This window comes from Ahaetulla prasina, chromosome 4 (assembly GCF_028640845.1).
Source record: "Ahaetulla prasina isolate Xishuangbanna chromosome 4, ASM2864084v1, whole genome shotgun sequence".
NCBI classification, from domain to species: domain Eukaryota; kingdom Metazoa; phylum Chordata; class Lepidosauria; order Squamata; family Colubridae; genus Ahaetulla; species Ahaetulla prasina.
In genome coordinates this window covers 144,531,909-144,554,426 of record NC_080542.1, presented here as the reverse complement: position 1 = coordinate 144,554,426, position 22,518 = coordinate 144,531,909, and the positions used below count along the sequence as shown (strand labels likewise).

General features: G+C 40.8%; 1 protein-coding gene across 5 annotated transcripts in view; it reads right to left on the bottom strand.

The window, feature by feature from the left end:
- Positions 1 to 371: 371 nt before the first annotated feature.
- The window catches only part of CTDSPL (CTD small phosphatase like), a 74,309-nt gene continuing 52,162 nt past the window's right edge, over positions 372 to 22,518 (bottom strand). The window contains exons 4-9 of one of the 5 annotated variants that reach the window (XR_009154817.1): positions 20,882 to 20,983; positions 15,602 to 15,658; positions 12,339 to 12,431; positions 8,612 to 8,797; positions 6,662 to 7,035; positions 5,193 to 5,331 (exon numbers count right to left, since the gene is read on the bottom strand). Coding sequence is in view for 4 of the 5 variants with exons in the window: in XM_058180115.1 (XP_058036098.1) it covers positions 5,206 to 5,331; positions 8,612 to 8,797; positions 12,339 to 12,431; positions 15,602 to 15,658; positions 20,882 to 20,983 (564 nt within the window). In the remaining variant the exon portion in view is untranslated. The other 4 variants (XM_058180119.1, XM_058180115.1, XM_058180118.1 and 1 more) reach the window with 4 other exon arrangements.

The following is a 22,518-nucleotide window of genomic DNA, read 5'->3' as shown; positions in this document are numbered from 1 at the left end:
CTAAGCACTTTCTGGATGTGGGCAGATTTTATCTCCCAGAATTCTTCAGTTAAAATGCCTTTGCAGAGAATTCTGGGAGTTGAAGTTCACACATCGGGAAGTGGCCCAGTTTGGACAAACTTTGATCTAATGAGTGGGAAACTGTTTTGTCCTTTTAAAGAGGAAAGTGATTTTTTCAAAATTGCAGAACATCCCTCTCAATGCCCCCGTTGATTCCCTTTTTAAAAAAAAATGTATTTTAATTTTTCACAGTAAAAAGCCTCAATACCCCCACCCTCATTAAACCTTGTTAATTTCTTTGTTCCCCTCCCTAAATCCTCCCATGGTTAAAGCTGTTTTTTTCAAGAACTGTGGCATTGTTCAACGCAGAGAAGTGTGTAAACAGTTCCTTTATTAGATTAACAAACAGTTCACCCATTGCTTGTGATCTTTTCATAGTTCCCAGGAATAAAATAGAAAAAAAATAGTCAGCTTTTATTTATTTTGCATAGGTAGCTGATAGGATTTCAAGCCATTTTTTTCAATCCCAACTTGCCTTCCCAGTCAAAGTAATTGTTGCAGCACCTTTAAATCAGAGGCAAAAACATTCAATTTACAATAGGACTGTGCGGTTTGGTGTTTTATTATTATTTTTAGAAAAACAAATCTATAGAGCAATTTTTTTCATTTTGGAAAATATATATATATATATATATAGACTACAGCTTTTTTTTTTTACACTGATATTTCCAGGGTCTTTTGAGATCAGAATTTCCACATTTTCATTCTAATTCTTCAATGATGCCAGGAATAGAGACTGTACACACCACAAATTAAACAACTCTAGAGGTGGAGCAATTTGTCAATGAAAAGCTTTCCTTGCTGTTTTTTTTTTTTAAAGTTACAGTACAAAAAGTTGAGCAAGAAGGAACAACTGTGCACCTTATTTTCTTGACTGTTTTCCTCCCATCCCTTTCCAGTTTTGGTAAAATATATTGCTGGACACAGCCATATTTGTCTGCTTAACTATTGTGGATATTTATTTACTGGCATCCAGGGCATTCTGCTTCCCAACTTGAGATCAAAATTAGAAGGTTAAGTAAATTAGACTAAGTACAATGAAATACATAATGGACGTAACAACTCTGCAGAGCTGTCAAGTGTTTAGAAGATGTGCATCAGGCCTCTCATTCCTCCTTTTCTGCCCTGTGTAAGTTACTCACTGAGTAACTTTATCAAGCAAGAGGAAAGACTGAGTGGACATAATTCTCCCATGATACCCAATGACTCCGTAGTGTTTATGAGTGCAAAGAAAACTGAAGGGAAGGGAAAGGAAGGGAATAAAAGGGAGAAAGGGAAGGGTGTGAGAGAGAGGAAAAGGGAGGGAGAGGAATAAAAGGGGGAAGGGAGGAGTGGAAAAGGAAAAGATGGGTGTGAAAGGAAGGAAGGAAGGAAGGGAATTTCATATTCTAGGAACCCTTCAAGTGCTGGTGCTGCATCGTGCCCATTTCTAAGTCACCCCCTCCCACACACATACACATAAAAATCTCCCAACATACAACTGACAACAGAACTTCTCAAGAGGCAAGCAGAAGTTAAAAGTTCAGGGTTATGGATCAGGGATAGGGGATTAAAGATGGCTGCAATCGTAGGACTGAAGCCCTGCCCTTTTTTACTTGCATTATTAGTAGATGTAGTTGACTCATGACCTTCCAATCAAGAGCACCATCTTGGCTAAGATTTCTACAAAGGGCCAACATGTTGTGTTCAACCTAGGGCAAATGCAACTGGTCAGTGTGTGCCTGAAAATTGTGTAGATGTCAACAGAATTTTAGGCTACAGCCATGCACGATTGCATATTGCGCACAAGGTAAGCCCTGCCTTGTGTTAAAGAATTTGAAAGGAACTGACTGGACTCAGGTTAATGCTCAATGAAGTGGACAAATGCTGATTTTATTCCTCTTACTGTATATGTGAGTGATCACAGATCAGTCTCAAAACCAGGACAATAGTTCTGAGGGATTTCTAAGCACCTTGAATATGGCTGTAAGATGCATCACAAATAATTCCCCAAAAATATACTGCCTCAGAAAAACCAATGCAAACAGAAGTAATGCCTAAATTTTAAAACAGCTTTTCTTCGGCTTTCCATGAATAACACCCTGTATTCTCAGGACTACATAAAAATGAGGAGCTCCAGAATGAAATCGTGCCCAAGTAAGGAAAAGGCACCAGATTGTTATAAGTACGATCTTCAAAAAATTGATCAATTTCCACATCTCAGAATTTATTAGAATTGGGACCCCCACCGGAAGTTCTTGTTGTCTGTTGGAGGTGGGATTCCCATCATGTTACAAGACACTTTCCATAATCAACATTCATTCACAGACATTTAAGGCAACTGGATAGAGAGAAAAAAAACCCCACTGATTTTATAAAAAAGCAAAGTCAAACAAGATGTCCTGCATTATGCACAAACTGATCGCATAAAACTGTCAAAGACACACATTATTAGAAAGGGCAAGATATGATGGAAACTGGTTGCTGGGAAGATCAAAAGATTCAAGATGAGCCAGAAAAAACACTGCAATTTTTCTTCAACTTAATACCAACCATTGCCATCGTATTTGCCCCCGTTACAACCTGAATTCTTTTTCCCTGCAGACTGCATCTGAGGCTCAGAAAGCCAGAAATACAGTAGAAAAAAAAAATACTGCTTAGAGAACACGCTTTGGCAGTATAAATGCTCCACTATTTTGAACTCAAATACCCAAATTAAAGATCTCACTAAAATTAAGCTTCATGGACTTAACCAGCACTCAAATAAAACTTCAAACAAAAGAAAGAAGGAAACAAAAAAAAAGCAAAGGAAACCACCAACACTCCAGGTGTTATTATTCTGAATATCAGACAATTATTCTGATATCAGACAAGACGTACAATTAAAGAAGAACCTCCAATAAGTCAAATAAAGATATATGCAGAGGCAATCTTTTGGGGTTCATATAGGACTATCCTGCTTATACAATACTGGTAGAGCTCTCCAAACACTGATTAAAAATCCCTTTGATGGAGTCAAAAGTCTGATTTTTGGCTTTTTCATTTTACTGTGCCTCCGATCACCTGTTTTCTGCCTATGGATGTTGGCCTAAATGTTCACCCTGAAAGGAGGGGCCCATCTGCTTCTTAGCTGATTCTTTTTTTCTTTTTTGAACCTTTGTAACAAATTCAACGAAAACTAGGCAAAGGCAAGGAGCAAGAACCTGTAATTTCTGAGAGGTGTATTTTTTTTTTTTTACTGGGATAAGCACCAAATGTTTTAAAGAAAGTTCTTGTCCACTATGGCTAATTTGAGCATTTCAAAGGGCTTCGGTTGCTGTAAAGAAGAATAAAAACGAATTTACAAGGAAGATGGAAACATATGACTGATATGCACCCTCTTATAGAGAGAGGTTCAAAAGAGAGAGAAACAAACACAGAGAAGGCCAACATTCTTGATATTTACACAATGTTTTCCTCCAAGGATGGAAAAAAATGCATACATCTAAACAACAGAGATTGATTTGATGATATTGACCAAAAGAAAGAAAGAATACCCAATATGGTGCAATTGTGCTTTCTCTCAGACCAATTTGCTTAACAGGGTTGTGGTTTTTAGAAAAAGATCAAGCCTTGTTCTATATCAAGACACATACCAAATAAAAATACCAAAAAAATTTCATTCCAACAACCCGATTTTCCCTAAACGCTGTTAGTTCTAAGGATCTTCACGCAACAACTGTAGTAGATCAGTTTAGAAAGAAAAAGAAGAATCAAATGTTCCATCATAGAATTAAAGCACAGAACCAACATCCCTATTTTTCTTTTTTAACAAAAATGGAAGAAGCATGAAAGGAAGAAAAATTCCAAGGTGGAAACACTAGTGACAACCCCGAATTTTAAAAAAAGAAATTAATTGAATTAATACATGTCTGCGTTGGGCAGAAACTAAGGATGTAAAGGGCTTTTGAAATTCCAGTAGCAGAGGCACAGCGGCAAAGAACAGTATAACAGCCAAAGTTCAGTTCCATTTGGTGAGCCTTCGTTAGCAGCAATTAAGAGGAAAAACAAAAACACAGGGCACAATTTTAAAAAAAAATATATAAAGGGAAATGTCTCCCACCAGGGCCATGGAAAGGAAGGAGGGTTATGGGAAGAAACTTCGCTTTCCCTGGGATTTCAGAGCATCGTTGGCAATACCTCTCTATAAATATTTCACGCTGAACAAATACACTCATTGTCTTCTATGCTTTCTCTCTATTTCATCCCTAACCTCAGACACACCTGGCAGTTGTGCGTTAACAAACACAATCAAAGATTCTTCTTGAAGGGAATGCAAGGGAGGGCATTTCCCATTCCATTTTGCTATACTCCATTAAAAAAAAAGAAAATACAGATATGCCCTAAACTAAGTGCAAAACGTCATCCAAATTAGTAAGGGAGCTGCATCTCCATCTTAGAAGTTACCCCATTTATTTCTACCTATTGGTATGGGGCTTCAAATGCGGTACAAAATATAGCCATTGATATTTTAAGGACAGTAACAACCTTCCCCAAATTCCTTCTTTGATTCCGTAGTTTTAAGTTGCTCTATAAAAAAAAAGTCTCCCAACTCTTGTCTTTTTTCTTCTTCAAGCATTTAAACAATACAAGACTAAAAGATTCTGGAAATACCTCTTGTACAAAAGTGATTTTTTTTTTTTTTGTAAATCTTAAAACAACATTCAAAAAGGCACTTTGTCCTGGAAGAAATTAAGTTCAGAGTCAGGTCAACTGCTCTAGTGAAGCAGGGCAGGGTGGGAAAAATACTCTGCATAGCAGGATGAGCTGGGAGTGGGGGAGGGGGAGGGGGGATGACTTGACTGGTGAAGTTAACACCAAGCGTTCATATTTTTTTCTTTTTTGGCATGGTTTAAGGAAAAAAAAAAAAGCAGAATTTGTAAAACGCGCCTGTTTTATGAAATGCGTTAAACGTCCCATTCAAAATAGCTTCTTTTTCATCATCTTTTCTTTTTTCTTGATTAATACGCCGTTCGCCTCACGGAGCATTAGTCAATCTCATGATTTAGAAGCACTGGGTCGCGATTGTCTTTCATGACAGAGGGAAGATCAGAAGCGCTGAAGGTTTATCCAGAGGAGCCTCCGAGAGAGGCTTCAGGTGATGCAACAGGACAGGCGTTCAAGGGACTACCTGTTACACAGCTTATGGAGCATGGTGTAGACTTCCTCCTCTCTGCTTAATCCTTCGAAGAAAGGAATAAGGTCTAACAATTCTGTGTCTGTCATGTCGTCAAACCAGGATTGAACAGGCACCTGAAATTAAAAACAAAAAAACAAAAAACCACCCCAACATCTTAATATTATTATTCATAAAGTAATAATTCTGCAGTTGTAGGTTATTTGAATCTTTAAGAAACGCTCTAGGACCATGATGGCAAAACTATGGCACATGTGCCCTTTCTGCAGGCATGGAAGCCATCGTCCAGCTGACTTCTACCGTGCATGCGCACGTACCTCCTGCCAGCCAGCTGATTTCTGGGTCTCTGGCGTGGAGGCGGGGCAAATGCGGGAGACGTGTGCACATGTGTGGGGGGTTTGCACGCACATGTGCAAGGATGGGGGGAATGTGAGGGGACCCGTGTGCCCCCCCATACCAAAGTGGGCCGCGGGGGCGGTGCACCCCCGTGGCCCATTTTTGGTCCCAGGAGGCTTCAGGGAGGCCAAAATGGGCTGCGGGAGGTCACATGTGCGGGGGGAGAGTGGGGGGGGCGTTGCATCATGGGTGTGGGCACATGTGCTCACAACCCCTCCACGCTCCCCCCGCTTTTGACACATGATGGCAAAAAGGTTAACCATCACTGCCCTAGGAAAAGGCTGATTGACTTATACAAGCCCAACTGAATATGGTATGGGGAGTCCTGGACTTATGACCGTTTGTTTAGTGACCTGCGAAGTTACAATGGCACTGAAAAAAGTGACATGATCATTTTTCACACTTAAGACTGTTGCAGCATCCCCTTGGGCAGGTGATCAAAATTTGGATAATTGGGCAACTTACTCATATTTATGACCAGTGCAGTGTCCTAGGGTCATCACCTTGTTTGACCTCGACAAGCAAAGTCAATGGGGAATTCATTTAACAATCCTGCTGCTAGCTTAACAACTGCAGTGATTCACTTAACACCTGTCCTGTTTAACAGTGGAAATCTTGGGCTGAATTATGGTTGTATGTTGAGGAAAATCTCTCACACACAGAAGCTCCCGTCATGACTTTTCAGACAAAGCCATGGGGTCACTTGCATTATTTGAGGAGATGGCTTTGTATTTTATTCATCTACTCCTATCTCACCTTTAATTTTAGAAATAATTTAAGGTGACAAACATATCCAGAAACCCTCCCGCTATGAATTTCCTCACAACAACAACCCTGTGAGGTGGGTTGGGATGAGAGAAAGGGACTGGCCCAAAGTCACTCGGCTTTCATGCCTAAGGTGGGACCAGAATTGAACCATCTCCTGATGATTGACCTTAAGTCACCCAGCTGGCTTTCGTGCATGAGGTGGGACTGGAACTCACCGTCTCCTGGTGATTGACCCAAAGTCACCCAACTGACTTTCATGCCTAAGGCGGGACTAGAACTTACCATCTCCAGGTGATTGAGGCTTTTGTGCATGAGGCGGGACTAGAACTCATTGTCTTCTGGTGATTGGCCGAAAGTTACCCAGCTGGCTTTCATGCCTAAGATGGGTCTAGAAACTCATCGTCTTCTGCTTTGTAAACTGCTGTCTTAAACACAGATGAAACTGGCTCTCATGATGGATTGTGCCTTTTTGCTCATTGCATAGGTTATTTTGGAAGAGGTCAGCCATAGAGTGTGTTCTCGCTCAGTTTGGTTGTTTGCTTGCAGAGATTTCATTACCCAATTAGGTAACAGCATCAACTATCTTATTTCTGTCCCTTTCTAGAGAGATGCTTCTTTCAGGGTGGGCATCTACCCAGCATCACTGGATTTTCTTCCTTTGGTTAACAGATGTTTTGTTATGCTTTTTAGAGGTCACATATATAATTTGGCATTTGAGGTTTTATTTTATTAAATTTTGAAACCACACCTATCTATATCACAGAAGGACTCTGGGCAGCGCGCAAATAAAATATCGAAAGATACAACATTTAAAAAGGAGAGGATAAATTAAGAATAAATGTGTCAGGGCGATAACTAGCCCCTAGAGCTGTGTGCTCTCAGGACCCAAACAAGGCCAAGAGCTAGTTTTTACAGCTTCCTAGAATGTCAGGAGAATGGAGGCCCACCTCACTTCTGGGGGGAGAATGTTCAACAGGGTGGGGGCAACAATACAGAAGGCTCTCTTCTTTAATTCATGAATTTAATTCATGGTTTCTTAGGTAAATGACCAGAGAGTTATAATTCTCTAATGGAAGATTCCCAAATTTCTTACTAAACTGGCTCTCTGGAGTCTATTCCCTCTTAAAAAAAAAGTCAACAAATATCTCTCTAGACAAAACAAAAAGTAAAAATACTTCCATATATTGCAATCATTGTTAAAGAAGACTCTTGAGAGTCCCTTGGGTTACAAGAAGATCGAACCAGTCAATCCTAAAGGAAATAAATCTTGACTGCTCTTTAGAAAGACAGATCTTGAAACTGAAGCTCAAATACTTTGGCCACTAAAGTAGACTGTGATGTTTGGAAAAATAGAAGGCAAAAGGAGAAGGGAACAGTAGAGGATGAGATAATTAGATAGTGTCATCAACACAATGAACATAAATTTGGGTAAACTCCAGGAGACAGAACAGAATAGCAGAGTCGAAAGGAACCTTACAGGTCATCTAATACGGGGGTCTCCAACCTTGGCAACTTGAAGACTTGTGGACTTCAACTTCCAGAATTCAGCTTTGCTGGCTGAGGAATTCTGGGAGTTGAAGTCTACAAGTCTTTAAGTTGCCAAGGCTGGAGACCCCTGATCTAATACAACCCCTTGTTCAGACAGGAAACCCTATACCATTTCAGAGAAATGCCTGTCCAATCTTTTCTTAAAAATCTCCAGTATTGGAGCATTTACAATTTCTGGAGGCAAGTTGTTCCACTGGTTAATTGTTCCTACCATTTGGAAATGTCTCCTTAGTTCTAGGTTGCTTCTTTCCTTGATTAGTTTCCACCCATTGCTTCTTGTTCTGCCTTCAGGTGCTTTGGAGAATAACTTAACTCCTCTTCTTTGTGGGAGCCCCTGAGATATTGGAAGACTGCTATCATGTCTCCCCTGGTCCTTCTCTTCACTAGACTAGCCATGTCCAGTTCCTGCAACCGTTCATCGTATGTTTTAGCCTCCAATCCCCTAATCATCTTGGTTGCTCTTCTCCGCACTTTTTCTCAAAGTCTCAACATTGTTTTTGCATCGTAGTGACCAAAACTGGATGCCAAGTGTGGTCTTACCAAGGCCTTATAGAGTGGTATTAACACTTCATGTGTTAGTGGAAAGACAGTGAAGGACAAGGGGGACCTGGCATGCTGTGCTCCATGGAGTCAGACATAACTTAATGACTGAACAACCACAAAATTGAGAACAAAATTACTTACAGCATTTTCAGGATGGAAGATGTAAGATGCAGGAGAATTGTCTATGATGACGACTTTGCTCAAATCTCGTCCAAGCCGGCTAAGATCTTTCACATAATTTCCTCTGTGGAAAACACAGGATTCCCGGAAGAGCCGAGCCGTAAACACACCCCAACGATCCAACAAATCTGCCACTGGATCTGCATACTTTTGAATATTTTTTTAAATAAAAGAAAAGGGGTTATGGTTAAGAAATAAGAGAATGTTTCTGCCCCCGTGAAAACTAAATGTATATTTTTATATACAAATACTAAATAAGCCCTAATGAAGAAATAAAGATAAAACCATGATGACAGTGTGGCTAACTGCTTTTCTAAGATGTGATGTAAAGCTTCCAGAAGTCAAAAATGATGGCAGATGTTAGGTTAAAGAGTTCTTTTTAGTCTGGTGTAAATGGTCCAAGCTTAGGGTAAGAGGTCTTCCTAGGAACTAAGCGCTAAGAGAAGCCCCAGAAAATTGAGGATTAAACAAACAAAAATACAAATCATCCTAAATTTACGATCACAATTGAGCCCAAATTTTCTGTTGTTAAATGAGACGTTTGTTAAGTAAGTTTTGCCCCATTTTACAGCCTTTCTTGCCATAGTTGTCAAATGAATCTCTGCAGTTGTTAACTTAGTAACACGTTTGTTAAGTGAATCTGACTTCCCCATTGACTTTGCTTGTCAGAAGGTCACAAAAGGGGATCACGTGACCCTGGGACACTGTGAATGTCATAAATATGAACCAGTTGCCAAATGTTTGAATTTTGATCACATCATTATGGGGATGCTGCAAAGGTTGTTTTTTTTTTCCCTTTGAAAATGTTTGCTTCTTATCCAAATGCAGAGGCTTCTTAAATGAGAAGCAAAACGTTTTTAAAGGGAAAAAGAAACTAAAATAGTCTAGTTGCTTTTTGAAAAAGCATCTCTGGGATTTGGTTCAAGTCTAATTCCAGAGACATCACCAAAAGGAACCAGCTTCATCTAGATCAAAATCAAAATGGCAATTTGTCTGTGTGATATGAGTACAATTGGAAAGTCTCATTTTTGGAAAGCGCAACAAACCGTGACAAAAGTAGCAAGTATGCTTTAGAGTTTAGACCAGTGGTAGTCAACCTGGTCCCTACTGCCCACTACTGGGCGTTCCAGCTTTCATGGTGGGCTGTAGGGGTTTTGTTCGATACTGAAGCACTTTCCTTTTTTTTAATTTAATTGACTTTTTTAAAAAAAATTATAGCATTATTTAAAAACATTTTCATTAGGTTTTCATAAAATTCCCCGTGACAATTTAAATTTCTGAAAATATACTATTGTATCGCCCGCGCATAAGTTTAGTTCACGTTACGTAAGTGAAACTAAATGGCGCTATAGTGTGACCGCAAACAAAAGAGCCTCGCCCCAGAATAGCTCGTGCATCTGCCCCCACACCACCCAGCTGTAACAGACAAGCAGAGCTGGTAGCTGGTGCCCTCCCAAACCTAATCCACGATGCGCGAGAGGCATGCGCAGAGTACGATACACGGTGCATTACTGTGGAACCGGTGGGCGGTTAGAAAATTTTACTACTAACAGAGATACAAAAGTGGGCGGTAGGTATAAAAAGGTTGACTACCTCTGGTTTAGACCAATTCCTCATGAAGGAACACAGTATATAAACTTGTACTTTCCTAAATATATTCTGCTATAAAGATAGTCCTTGATTTATAACAGTTCGTTTGGTGATCGTGCAAAGTTACAATGGCACTGAAAAAAAGTGACTTTTGACCATTTTTCACACTGCGGTATCCCCATGGTCACGTGATCAAAATTCAGATGCTGGACAACTGACATATATTTTTGATGGTTGTAGTGCCTGGGATGTGTATCATGTGATCCCTTTTGCAACCTTCTGAAAAGAAATGTTAATGGGGAAGCCAGATTCACTTAACAACCGTGTTACTAACTTAACAACCGCAGTGATTCTTCATTTAACAACTGTGGCAAGAAAAATGGTGCAAATGTCTCACTTAGCGTCAGAAATTTTGGCCTCAACTGTGATCATAAGTCGAGGACTACCTGTATTAGACTACAAATTGAACAAACCAAGACTTAATCTATTAACGGTCAATACGCATATTATTTGTAATTTTATAATAATCCTGTTTTAATTTGAAAATTGTGTATCTTGTAATTTTCTGCACTGCGTAGAATTTCAGAGCACAGATTAGACAAAGTTCTAATTTCACTGCAATGCCAAAGTACGATGGTTTCAAACGGGACAGAAATTTTTCAATGAAATGTGGAAGGCTAATGAACTTGTCTTTGATTTTTTTGTCTTCCTTCTCAAGAACTAGTAAAGGAAGCCTGCTGAACCTCCCTGGAAAATGGAAGAATATTAAAACTGCTTTAATGCTGACGCTCAGGGTTTTGCTGCCACCTGAAATACTTGAATTCTGGATTCTCTGCCAGCACCGCTCCCGGTGTGAACTAAATGTCATATTTAGATGAAAAATTTGTAAAAAGGCCTTCTGCAAAGTTTCTTGCATCTGCTCGGAAAGTTATCTCTGGATACATGCACAGATGTTTTGTCTAGCTGGTGATCTGTTCTGTGTAGGCACAGCCTTGCTTGCAATTTTTTTTAAAAAAAAATCCAGAATAGGAATAATTTTGATGAAGCGGCCTTGTATGGAAGCCCCCTCTTGTAAACAAGACCCGCTGGTCAACTTATTTGTGAGGATATCCTATTCCACTGGCTTAATGCACCTTCCTAATTTCTCCACTGCTCTTGAAGTGGTGCACAATAACGATTTTATCCTCTGCAAAGGCAGACAGAGCTTTTCTGCTACCACAGGTACAGACGACACTGGAAACACCACAAGACTAAAACATTTATGGTGGAAGTCACTAAAAGCGCTACGACTTCTAATTTCAAGGGTACAAGAAAGTATTGGTCCCCTTCCTTCCTGGTTAGGAACATCCCAAGTCCACAAAGACAGATAATGTCAGCAGAATTTGCATATTATATATATATATATATAATATTACATATTATATATATATATTTATATATATATTATTGCATATTGCATATTATATATATATATTTATATATATATAAAATGTTTTGACCTGCTTGAAGACTCTACTATTAATTGCCCATACACCGATCCAACAGTGCAGCAGATCTGCTTAATCTGTCCCAGTTTAAGGATAGTACATTATGTAATAAGCTATTTTTCTCTCTAACAGCCCCCCACATACACACATAACCATGGTAACTAAAAAAAAGCCTCCCATATTGGCATCAGGAGCAATCCAGGAAGGCTGAGTTATGAGACGAGCCCATATGTGATACGGTTACCATGGAAACACTTACCCACACATTAGCAGGCAAAAGTACACGTTGCCAGATAAAGAAAGCAGAAGGGGGGAAAAAAAGGGGTGGGAAGGAGATGAAGATGAAGATAATTAATTTTCTCCTTATTTGATATGTCAAAAAAAAAAAAAAAAAGGACCCCAACTTTCCTTCTAGGAGATTTGGGTAAAGGAAGAAAAGTCAATTATTAATGTTTACCAAATGCCCGTTTCTTCAGAAATGCTGGACAGCTGGCCCAGCTAAGCCAATGTTACAAAATTAACCAGGGTGACTGTGTGTTGTGTCCAACTTTGGACTACCTGAAATGAGAGAAGATTGTGAGAATAAGAGACACACGGATTGCACAACTTACTTTTGCTAGGCTTGCTGTGAACAACACACATTCAAAAAGGTCTCCCATTCTCTGAAGAAATTTGTCCACATGTGGTCGTTTCAACACATAAACCTGGAGGTAGAGAGAGAAGGCAGGCACTGAGATTCAAGAATAAGCAAACAGCAGAAGTTCATGATCCTGGAGAATCAATTTATTTCATTTTAATAAAAACAAGAGGCGAAGTGAAGTCCAGCTGGATCGTTACAAAGACCTAGCTAGTGCAGTTTTGTTCCTGTATAAATCGGTGAGGTGCTCCAGGAAACACAGTATAAACTTAAAGGAATGTAATTTTAAAATTAAAAGATTGTTATCTATGATACTAACTCAAAAAATTTTATTCTTCTGCAAAAAGAATGAATGGATTCAATGTTCTCTTTTTCAGGTCTTCAAAAAAATAATAATGAAGGATTTTGTTCTGAAAGTGAAAAGGGACTCCTATTTTATTCTGTTTCATTTTCAAAATGGCAAAATCCCGGATTTGTGAATGGAATGGATTTTCATGGCTTTTACTAGTAAAGCTGTTGGTAGGATTGTAGCTAAGATACTTAAGTAAATAATTATAGCTAATGCAATAAAACCTATCCATACGAACTAAAATACAGCTAGTCCTCAACTTACAACCTTAACTGGGCTCTTTTTTGTTCCTAAGCAGGGCAGTTGGTTAAGTGACTTTTGACTTTTTTATGACTTTTGACCATTTTATGACTTTTTGCCGCAATTATGTGAATCCATGCAGCTGTTAAAGTGATTCCTATGGCAATTTAGCAAATCCAGCTTCCTGCACTGACTCTGCTTGTTGGAAGCTGGTTGGGAAGTTTACAAATGATGATCACATGACCCTGGGACACTGCAACTGTCAAAAACACATCTGTTGTGAAGCGTCTAAATTTTGATCACGTGACCACGGGGATGTTGCAACAACCATAAGTAAGAAAAGGTCATAAGTCACATCTTTCAGTGCTGATGTAACTTCAAACAGTCACTAAACGAATGGTTGTAAGCAGTGGTGCTATTTAGCCAGTTCTATCCGGTTTGGGTGAACCAATAGTGGCGGCTGCGGGAGGCTCCGCCCACCTGCCTGGACATCATCTCGTTCTTGATGCTCTGCGCATGCCATTTGTGAACCGGTAGTGAAGGTAAGTGAATATCAACCCTGCTTGTAAGTCAAAGTCTACCTGTACTGACTCAAGGCAGAGGTAGAATAGAAGAGAAATAGAAAAATAGAATGGAAGGGGAGGGGAGGGGAGGGGAGAGGAGAGCTTTATTGCCACTAAATTGTACAATAGAAGAGAAAGACAAACATTGTAAGGATTGTGTCAGCATGTAGTTTGGTTTTGCATGTGTTTAATTGACTTTTTTAACTGGAGGTAATCTACTCTTGAATTATGACATCTTTGGTTGCAGGCCTTCTTTTAAGAAAAGTGCGAAGAAGACACGTGGACTTGGGACTTCCCAGCATCCTCTTTATCGTGTTGTGGCTACGTCCCAGTGCAAGTAGTCAAGGATAGGCCATTAAGATAGTACACAGCCTATCCTGGATTACTTGAACCCGGTCGCAGCCCCTCCTGGAAAGGCACACCAAGAAGGCTGTCCTTTAGAAAAAGAATAGATTAGATGCAAAACATCATCATCTACTAAAACCATGGGCAACTGTTCACAGTTTATCATAGTTTTACACACACTCTCAGCTATTTCTAAATGGGAAAAAAAGTTAAACGGTTTGCAAGTACAGATAGTCCTCAATTTACAACAGTTCATTTAGTGACCATTCAGAATTACAACGGCAATGAAAAAAAGTAACTTATGACCGTTTTTCACAGTTATGGCCTTTGCAGCATCCGCATAATCACACGATCAAAATTTGGACGCTTGGCAACTGGCTCATATTTATGACAGTTGCAGGGTCTAGGGGTCACATGATCGCCTTTTGTGACCTTCTGATAAGCAAAGTCAATGGGGGAAGCCAGATTCACTTAACAAACGTGTTACTAAGTTAACTGCAGTGATTCACTTAAGTTATGTTATGTTATGTTATAAGTTGAGGATACTTTCCTTCATAAGTTATTGACAGTCATTTGAGTAACCATGTGACCCGGTCTGATTTTACAACGCTGGTTAAACGAATTTAGACTCCCCAAAATATTTTTTTCTTGGTAAATTTCTGTTACTCAATAAAACATTTGTGAAGTGAATTTTACCCCATTTTACAACCTTTCTTGCCACAGTTAAGTGAATCACTGCACTTTTTAAGTTAGTAAAACGGTTGTGAAGTGACTCTGGCTTCCCCATTGATTTTGGTTGCCAGAAGGGTCACAAAAAGGGATCACATGACCCTGGCACACTGCAACCATCACAAATATGAACCAGTTACCAAGTCTCCAAATTTTGATCATGTGACCATGGCTGTAAGTGCGAAAAATGGTAATAAATCATTTTTTCAGTGCTTTTTTAACTTTGAATGGTCATTAAATGAACTGTTGTTAAGTCGAAGACTATCTGTATATGAATTTTTAGAAGCATGTATGTGAAAAACTGGACTTTTAGCACCTAGAACTGACACCTGAACCTCCGGAAGTTATCATGGTCAGCAGGTAAGTTATCTGGATAAAACTATGACAAAAAGACTAGGCAGCAAAATATCCTTATGTGTTGAACCAATTATTGTTACTATTTAAAATAACACTTTTTACCATCTTATTGTCAGTTTGACCTGAAAGAGCTTTCATGTTGAAACTCTGCAATCCCCCAATCTCACTAATTTTAACCTGTCCGTTAACTCCAAAACTTCATCCTTTGCCAAGCTAATCTGACCATGGTAAAAGGTAAAGGTTCCCCTCACACATATGTGCTGGTCGTTGCTGACTCTACGGGGCGGTACTCATCTCCGTTTCAAATCCGAAGAGCCAGCACTGTCCGAAGATGTCTCCATGGTCATGTGGCCGGCATGACTCAACGCCAAAGGCACACGGAACACTGTTACGTTCCCACCAAAGGTGGTCCCTATTTTTTCTACTTGCATTTTTTACGTGCTTTCGAAACTGTTAGGTTGGCAGAAGCTGGGACAAGTAACCAGAGCTCATCCCGTTACACAACAGCACTAGGGATTCAAACCGCTGAGCTGCCGACCTTTCGATCGACAAGCTCAACATCCTAGCCCCTGAGCCACTGCATCCCCTTACCATGGTAGACAGGTGCATAGCAATTTGCCACCTCCATATAAAAATGCAAATAGTATTTCTTACCTGATGTATAGTTCCATCAATTTCAACGGGAACAATGAAATCAGCATTGCTAATTGGCTAAAAAAGTGAAAACAAAATGATCTTAAAAAAAAAAATCATTTGTAGTCTGCAGAATCTGGAGAAACTTAGCAAAATCACAACACAACCCACGTGGCATTAATCTGCATCAACTGGCAGGGATAGGCTCTTCTACACTTACCGAAGAGATTGGGATTATCCTATTCATATATTGAAGAGAGGCATTCCAATGTTTTGCTAAGATGTATTTGTGTAATACAGGAATGGCAGATTTCTACAATATAGGCGTAACAGCGGACAAAATGCTCTTTTAAAAAAAAAGCCCAACAAAGAAGAGTTATTAAAAGATGGAGCAGACTGTACCTTTCTTCAATCAAAAGGGAGATTTCCCACCCTGGCGTTAACTGAGAGAAGGCATATCCCACAGTGGTGGGTTGCCCCCGGTTTGGACCAGTTCTATAGAACCAGTAGTAAAACCGGCGGGAGGCTCCGCCCTCTGACCCAAACGTCATCAAAACTCTTCTGCGCATGTGCAGAAGAGCGTGCGTGTGAGCAAGCGGAGCGAGTGCAGGGACGCGGGCATGATGCGAACCGGTAGTAAAGGTAAGTAGAACCCACCCCTGATATCCCATACCTGTCACACTCCCAACACAATTAGTTACTGGGAAAAAACCGATTCTTTGCTGTAGGAAATCCTGGCGTTGAGAGAAAGACTGCAGCCTCTAGCAGTTCAATGTGAGCTAGCGGATCCCTTTGGGGTTAATCTCTCTCTCTCTCTTTTTTTTAATCTCCACCAAGGACTCCTTTCCCTTTTCAAAAAGGGAATCCTGAGCCCTCACTAGCAACACTACCAGAAAAAAAAAGCAGATTGCATCAGCTCTTCCTGGGACTTGTCCAGAGAAAAAGCAGCTGAATGTGTTCCTTTTCTCCAAGAGCACAAGGGCATTTTGGAAACCTTCTCAAAAGGTTTCCCCCACCCCCACCCCCGAGTTTTAAAGGGGAATACAACCCTTTTCCCACCGGAGGAGTTTTTTTAACAACTCTTGACATTCATCCGTTAAAAAAGATGGCGAGTCTAAAATGAAATTCCCAGGCTGGTACAAGTAGTCCTTGATTTACGACCACAATTGAGCCCAGAATTACCGTTACTAAGCAAGACAGTTGTTAAGTGAGTTTTGCCCCATTTTGCAATCTTTCTTGCCACAGTTGTTAAGTGAATTGCTGCAGTTGCTAAGTTAGTAAAACGGTTGTTAAGGGAAACAGGCTTCCTCGTTGACTTTGCTTTGTCAGAAGGTCGCAAAAGGGGATCACGTGCCCCGGGGGACACTGCAACTGTCATACATAGAGGAACCAGTTGCCAAGCTTCTGAATTTTGATCACGTGACGATGGGGATGCTGCAATGGTCATTAAGTGTGAAAAAATGGTCATCATAAGTCACTTTTGTCAGTGCTGCTGTAACTTTGAACGGTCACTAAACGAACTGTTGTAAGTCGAGACTACCTGTACTTGCATACAACAGAATGCAGCAAGGATGGTTTGCAACACATTTGAGAATATAACAGGAGAATGTCATTTTCAAATTTTTCCTTAACTTAAGAACTTAGGAGATAGAAGAAAAGAGAAACCTAAAATGTTTCCTGCTCTCTTATTGGTTTTACCAAGAGACGTGTTGTTTCACCATCCAAAGTCTGAAGAAATTGTCTCTTTTACTTAGTTGTATCCTGCCTTTATTGTGTTTACAAATAACTCAAGGTAGCAAACAGATCAAACACACCTTCTTCCTTCTCTTTCCCATACAACAACAATCCTTTGAGGCGGGCTAGGCTGAGAGAGAGAGAGCAATTGGCCAAAAGTCACTCAGTAGGATTTCATGGCTAAGGTGGGACTAGAACTCACTGTCTCCTGTTGATTGGCCCAAAGTCACCCAACTAGCTTTCATACTTAAGGTGGGACTAGAACTCTCAATCTCCCATTTCTAGTCTGGTGCCTTAAGCACTGGACCAAAGTATCTCTCAATGGAAGACCAGGCCTTAAAGCTGTTTCAGAACAGCCTTAATTGTGGTGCACGACCCAGCCCATATATGAATAGTCCTCATTTAACAATACTAACTGGGATGGGAAACTATGTTATCAGTAGGACATACATGAAACTGTGATGATATGCATTATCAAAGATTGCAGACATTCAGAAAATTTAAATGGATGGGGAAGGAGCATACTGCTTTTAACTGGCTGATATGCCATAATATACAACCTGATAGGATTTGCATTTTGGCAATTTAATATCCTACAACGGGGTAGTCAACCTTTTTATACCTACCGTCCACTTTTGTATCTCTGTTAGTAGTAAAATTTTGTAACTGCCCACCGGTTCGGGGGGAGATGCGCAAGCTATTCTGGGACTAGGCTCTTTTGTTTGCAGTCGCACTATAGCGCCATTTAGTTTCACTTAGGTAACATTTATTATTTATTTATTTATTTTATTTTTCGCATTTATATACCGCCCTATCTCCCTAGGGACTCAGGGCGGTTCACAGGCAAATAAAAAGATACATATAAATACAGAATAAAATATCAATTAAAAAACTTATTCCACATAGCCAAATTAAAAAACAGTATATATAATAAAACCCATTAAAACCAATATAAATTTAAAATCTAGTCCAGTCCTGCGCAGATGAATAGATGTGTTTTAAGCTCGCGGCGGAAGGTTCGGAGGTTCGGAAGTTGACGGAGTCCTGGGGGGAGTTTGTTCCAGAGGGTGGGAGCCCCCACAGAGAAGGCCCTTCCCCTGGGTGTCGCCAAACGGCACTGCCTGGCTGACGGCACCCTGAGGAGTCCCTCTCTGTGAGAGCGCACGGGCCAGTGAGAGGTATTCGGTAGCAGCAGGCGGTCCCGTAAGTAACCCGGCCCTATGCCATGGAGCGCTTTAAAGATAGTTACCAAAACCTTGAAGCGCACCCGGAAGGCCACAGGTAGCCAGTGCAGTCTGCGCAGGAGACGTGTCATATGGGAGCCACGAGGGGCTCCCTCTATCACCCGCGCAGCCGCATTCTGAACCAACTGAAGCCTCCGGGTGCTCCTCAAGGGAAGCCCCATGTAGAGAGCATTGCAGTAATCCAGACGAGACGTCACGAGGGCATGAGTGACTGTGCATAGGGCATCCCGGTCTAGAAAGGGGTGCAACTGGCGAACCAGGTGAACCTGGTAAAAAGCTCTCCTGGAGACGGCCGTCAAATGATCTTCAAAGGACAGCCGTTCATCCAGGAGGACGCCCAAGTTGCACACCCTCTCCATCGGGGCCAATGACTCGCCCCCAACAGTCAGCCGCGGACTCAGCTGACTGTACCGGGATGCCGGCATCCACAGCCACTCCGTCTTGGAGGGATTGAGCTTGAGCCTGTTTCTCCCCATCCAGACCCGTACGGCCTCCAGACACCGGGACAGCACTTCGATAGCTTCGTTGGGGTGGCCCGGTGTGGAAAAGTACAGCTGAGTGTCATCAACATGAACTAAACTTATGTGTGGGCGATACAAATAGTATATTTTCAGAAATTTAAATTTTCACTGGGAATTTTATGAAAACCTAATGAAAATGTTTTTAAATAATGCTATGACATTTTTTTAAAAAGTCAATTAAATTTAAAAAAAGGAAAGTGCTTCAGTACTGGACAAAAACCCCTACCGCCCACCATGAAAGCTGGAACGCCCACTAGTGGGCGGTACAGACCAGGTTGACTACCACTGTCCTACAGGTAGTCCTTCTTTGAAATCCATGTATTTAGTGTTCAAAGTTATAACAGCACTGAATGGGGCAGGGGGCTTAACAGAATAACAAGAGTTGGAAGGGACCTTGGAGATCTTCTAGTCCTGTTCAGGCAGAAAACCCTATATCATTCAAACAAGTGGCTGTCCAATCTCTTTTTGAAAACCTCCAGTGATGGAGCACCTACAACTTCTGGTGGCAGGTTGTTCCACTGGTTAATTGTCCTCACTGTTAGGAAGTTTCTCTTTTCCAGGTTGCTTCTCTCCTTGATTTCCATTGCTTTTTGTCCTGTCTTCAGGTGCTCTGGAGAATACCTTGACTCCCTCTTCTTTGTGGAAGCCTCTGCTCGCATGTCAACTCTAGTCCTTCTTTTCGTTAAACTAGACAGACCCAATTCCAGCAATTGTTCTTTGTATGTTTTAGCCTCCAGTCTACTAATCATTTCTGCTCCTCTTCTGTATGAGGACAACCAGTCCAGTGGTGGGTTGCTACCGGTTAGCCCCGGATCAGGTGAACTGGTAGTGGCGGCGGGTGGCTCCCCCCACCCGCCTGGAGGGTTCTGCACATGTGAGGCTTCTGCGCATGCGCAGAAGGGTCGCATGCGTGCATGTCCACAAGCGAACCGGTAGCGACGGGTTTTGAAACCCACGCCTGAACCAGTCCTCATAGCTGTGGCCACTGCAGTTCCCCTGAGGTGATATGATCACAATTCAGATGCTTAACAACTGATCTGGAATTATGACAATGCTGTGTCGTGCAGTCATGTGACTGCAATTTGCGATCTTCACTGCTGGCTTCTGACAAGCAAAATCAATAGGGAAGAAAGTTGCAATTGGCCCTTTATTATGTGATGATATAATCCTGTGTGATTTGCCTAACAAAACTGCTATGTTTTATGGCCATGTCACTTAGTGACAGAATTCCTCATCCCAATTACCATTGATAAGCAAGAACTACATGAACTTAAATTAACCTCCTATAATAAACTTATTTTCTTACTTATTTAAACTCTCTCTCCACTGTTGGTGAATTGGATACATAAATTATATTATACTGTTACAAAGAAATTAATTCAAGAAAAGTATTTTTTCAATAAGAATTGTAAGTGACAGTAGCTAAATTGTTTCGGGAAAGAAGGAAATAAGTATATGTAATGTTTTATACAGAGTGAAGTACTACACCCAATATTCCGCTTAATCAAAGCTGTTCCTGCTTGCCCTCCTTGGAAATTAACACGTGCACACACATTGCCTGGATTCTAAATTAACGTTTGTTTCATTTGATTAAGGGAAAGCAACATGTTTTGAGGCGGTCTTATGGATATTTATATACATGTCTATATAAATCACTAACTATCACGGCCATTCATAAGTGAGGTTACCATGACAGCAAAGACATTCTGAGATCTAGAAAGGACATTGAAAAACAAAGATATGCCTGTCCTCTTTCATGTATTTATCAGAAAGTTATAAGAAATAAAGAACAGCATACATACCTTAAAGGAACTATGCACTAATGTTTCATCAAGATCAATGACCACACATTTCTTCCCGTAATCAGATATTGTCATTTCTGGCAAGAGGTATTTAATTGGTGGCTAAACAAGAGAGAGAAAAAAAGAGCACCTTCAAAAGGTTAGGAATTTCCACGATAAACCTAACGAATGGTGAAAACTAATATAGTCATAATTAAATTATTTATGCCTTGCTAGACAAAACCTTGAACCACATTTTCTTTTGCATGGATTATAAAGGATTTCAATGATATAGGTAGTCCTCGATTTACAACAGTTCGTTTAGTGACTGTTCGAAGTTACAACAGCACTGAAAACAAAATGACTTATGACAGTTTTTCACATTTAACCACCATTGCAGCATCCCCATAATCATGTGTTCAAAATCCAGATGTTTGGCACCTGACTCGTATTTATGAAGGTTGCAGTGTCCTGGTGTGTGTGTGTGTGTGAGTGTGTGTGCGTGTGTATGTCACGTGATCACTTTTCTTACAATGTGGAATCCAGATTCACTTAACAACCATGTGACTAACTTAACAACTGTAGTGATTCACTTAACAACAGGAAGGTCATTAAAATGGGGCAAAATTCACTTAACTAACTCAGAAATCTGGAGCTCAGTTGTGGTCATAAGCCAAGGACTACCTGTCTTCCCCCAAATTAGCATTTCTGTCTACTATGAAAGATCCTTGGGATAAACAAGAGGGAAAGATCTGAAGTAGAAAAGCAAAACCTTTCCACGATAGTCTCAAGATAAGGCATTCTTTTTACATCTAGCAGACTTGTATTCTAAATAATTAATATACTAAGGCAGAGGTTCACGATGGTTTCCCCCCTCCCTCACAATTTGACTGAGGGTGTCATTCGAGTGAGCATTATCAGTAATTGACAAAATGGCTTCCGCGTGGTTATGGCCAATCACAAAACAATAATTTTACAGGCAGAAATCCAAGCAGGTTCAGAGACCAAGCCGCTTGATTAATAAATTCAGTGCAAAAGAAAAGTGAGGTCTGAACCAAGAAAAGATGTCACAAATTTTCCAGACCAACAATTGTCAGAAAAACACAGAAATGTAGCAGCCACTCATGTACAGGTAGTCCTCAACTTAGGACCACAACTGAGCACCAAAATTTATGTTATTAAATGAGAAATCTGTTAAGTCAATTTTGCCCCATTTGTTAAGTGAATCACTGCGGTTCTTGAATAAGTGACAAGGTTGTTAAGTGAATAGGGTTTCCACATTGAATTTGCTTGTCAGAAGGTCTCAGAAGGGGATCACATGACTCCAGGACACTGCAACCGTCATAAATATGAGTCAGTTGTCAAGCATCCATAGATGGAGCCCCTCGTGGCTCCCACATAACACCCATCCTGCGCAGGCTGCACTGGCTACCTGTGGCCTTCCGGGTGCGCTTCAAGGTTTTGGTGACCACCTTTAAAGCGCTCCATGGCATAGGGCCGGGTTATCTATGGGACCGCCTACTGCGACCAGATACCTCTCACCGACCCGTGCGCTCTCACAGAGAGGGACTCCTCAGGGTGCCGTCAGCTAGGCAGTGTCGTCTGGCGACGCCCAGGGGAAGGGCCTTCTCTGTGGGGGCTCCCACCCTCTGGAACGA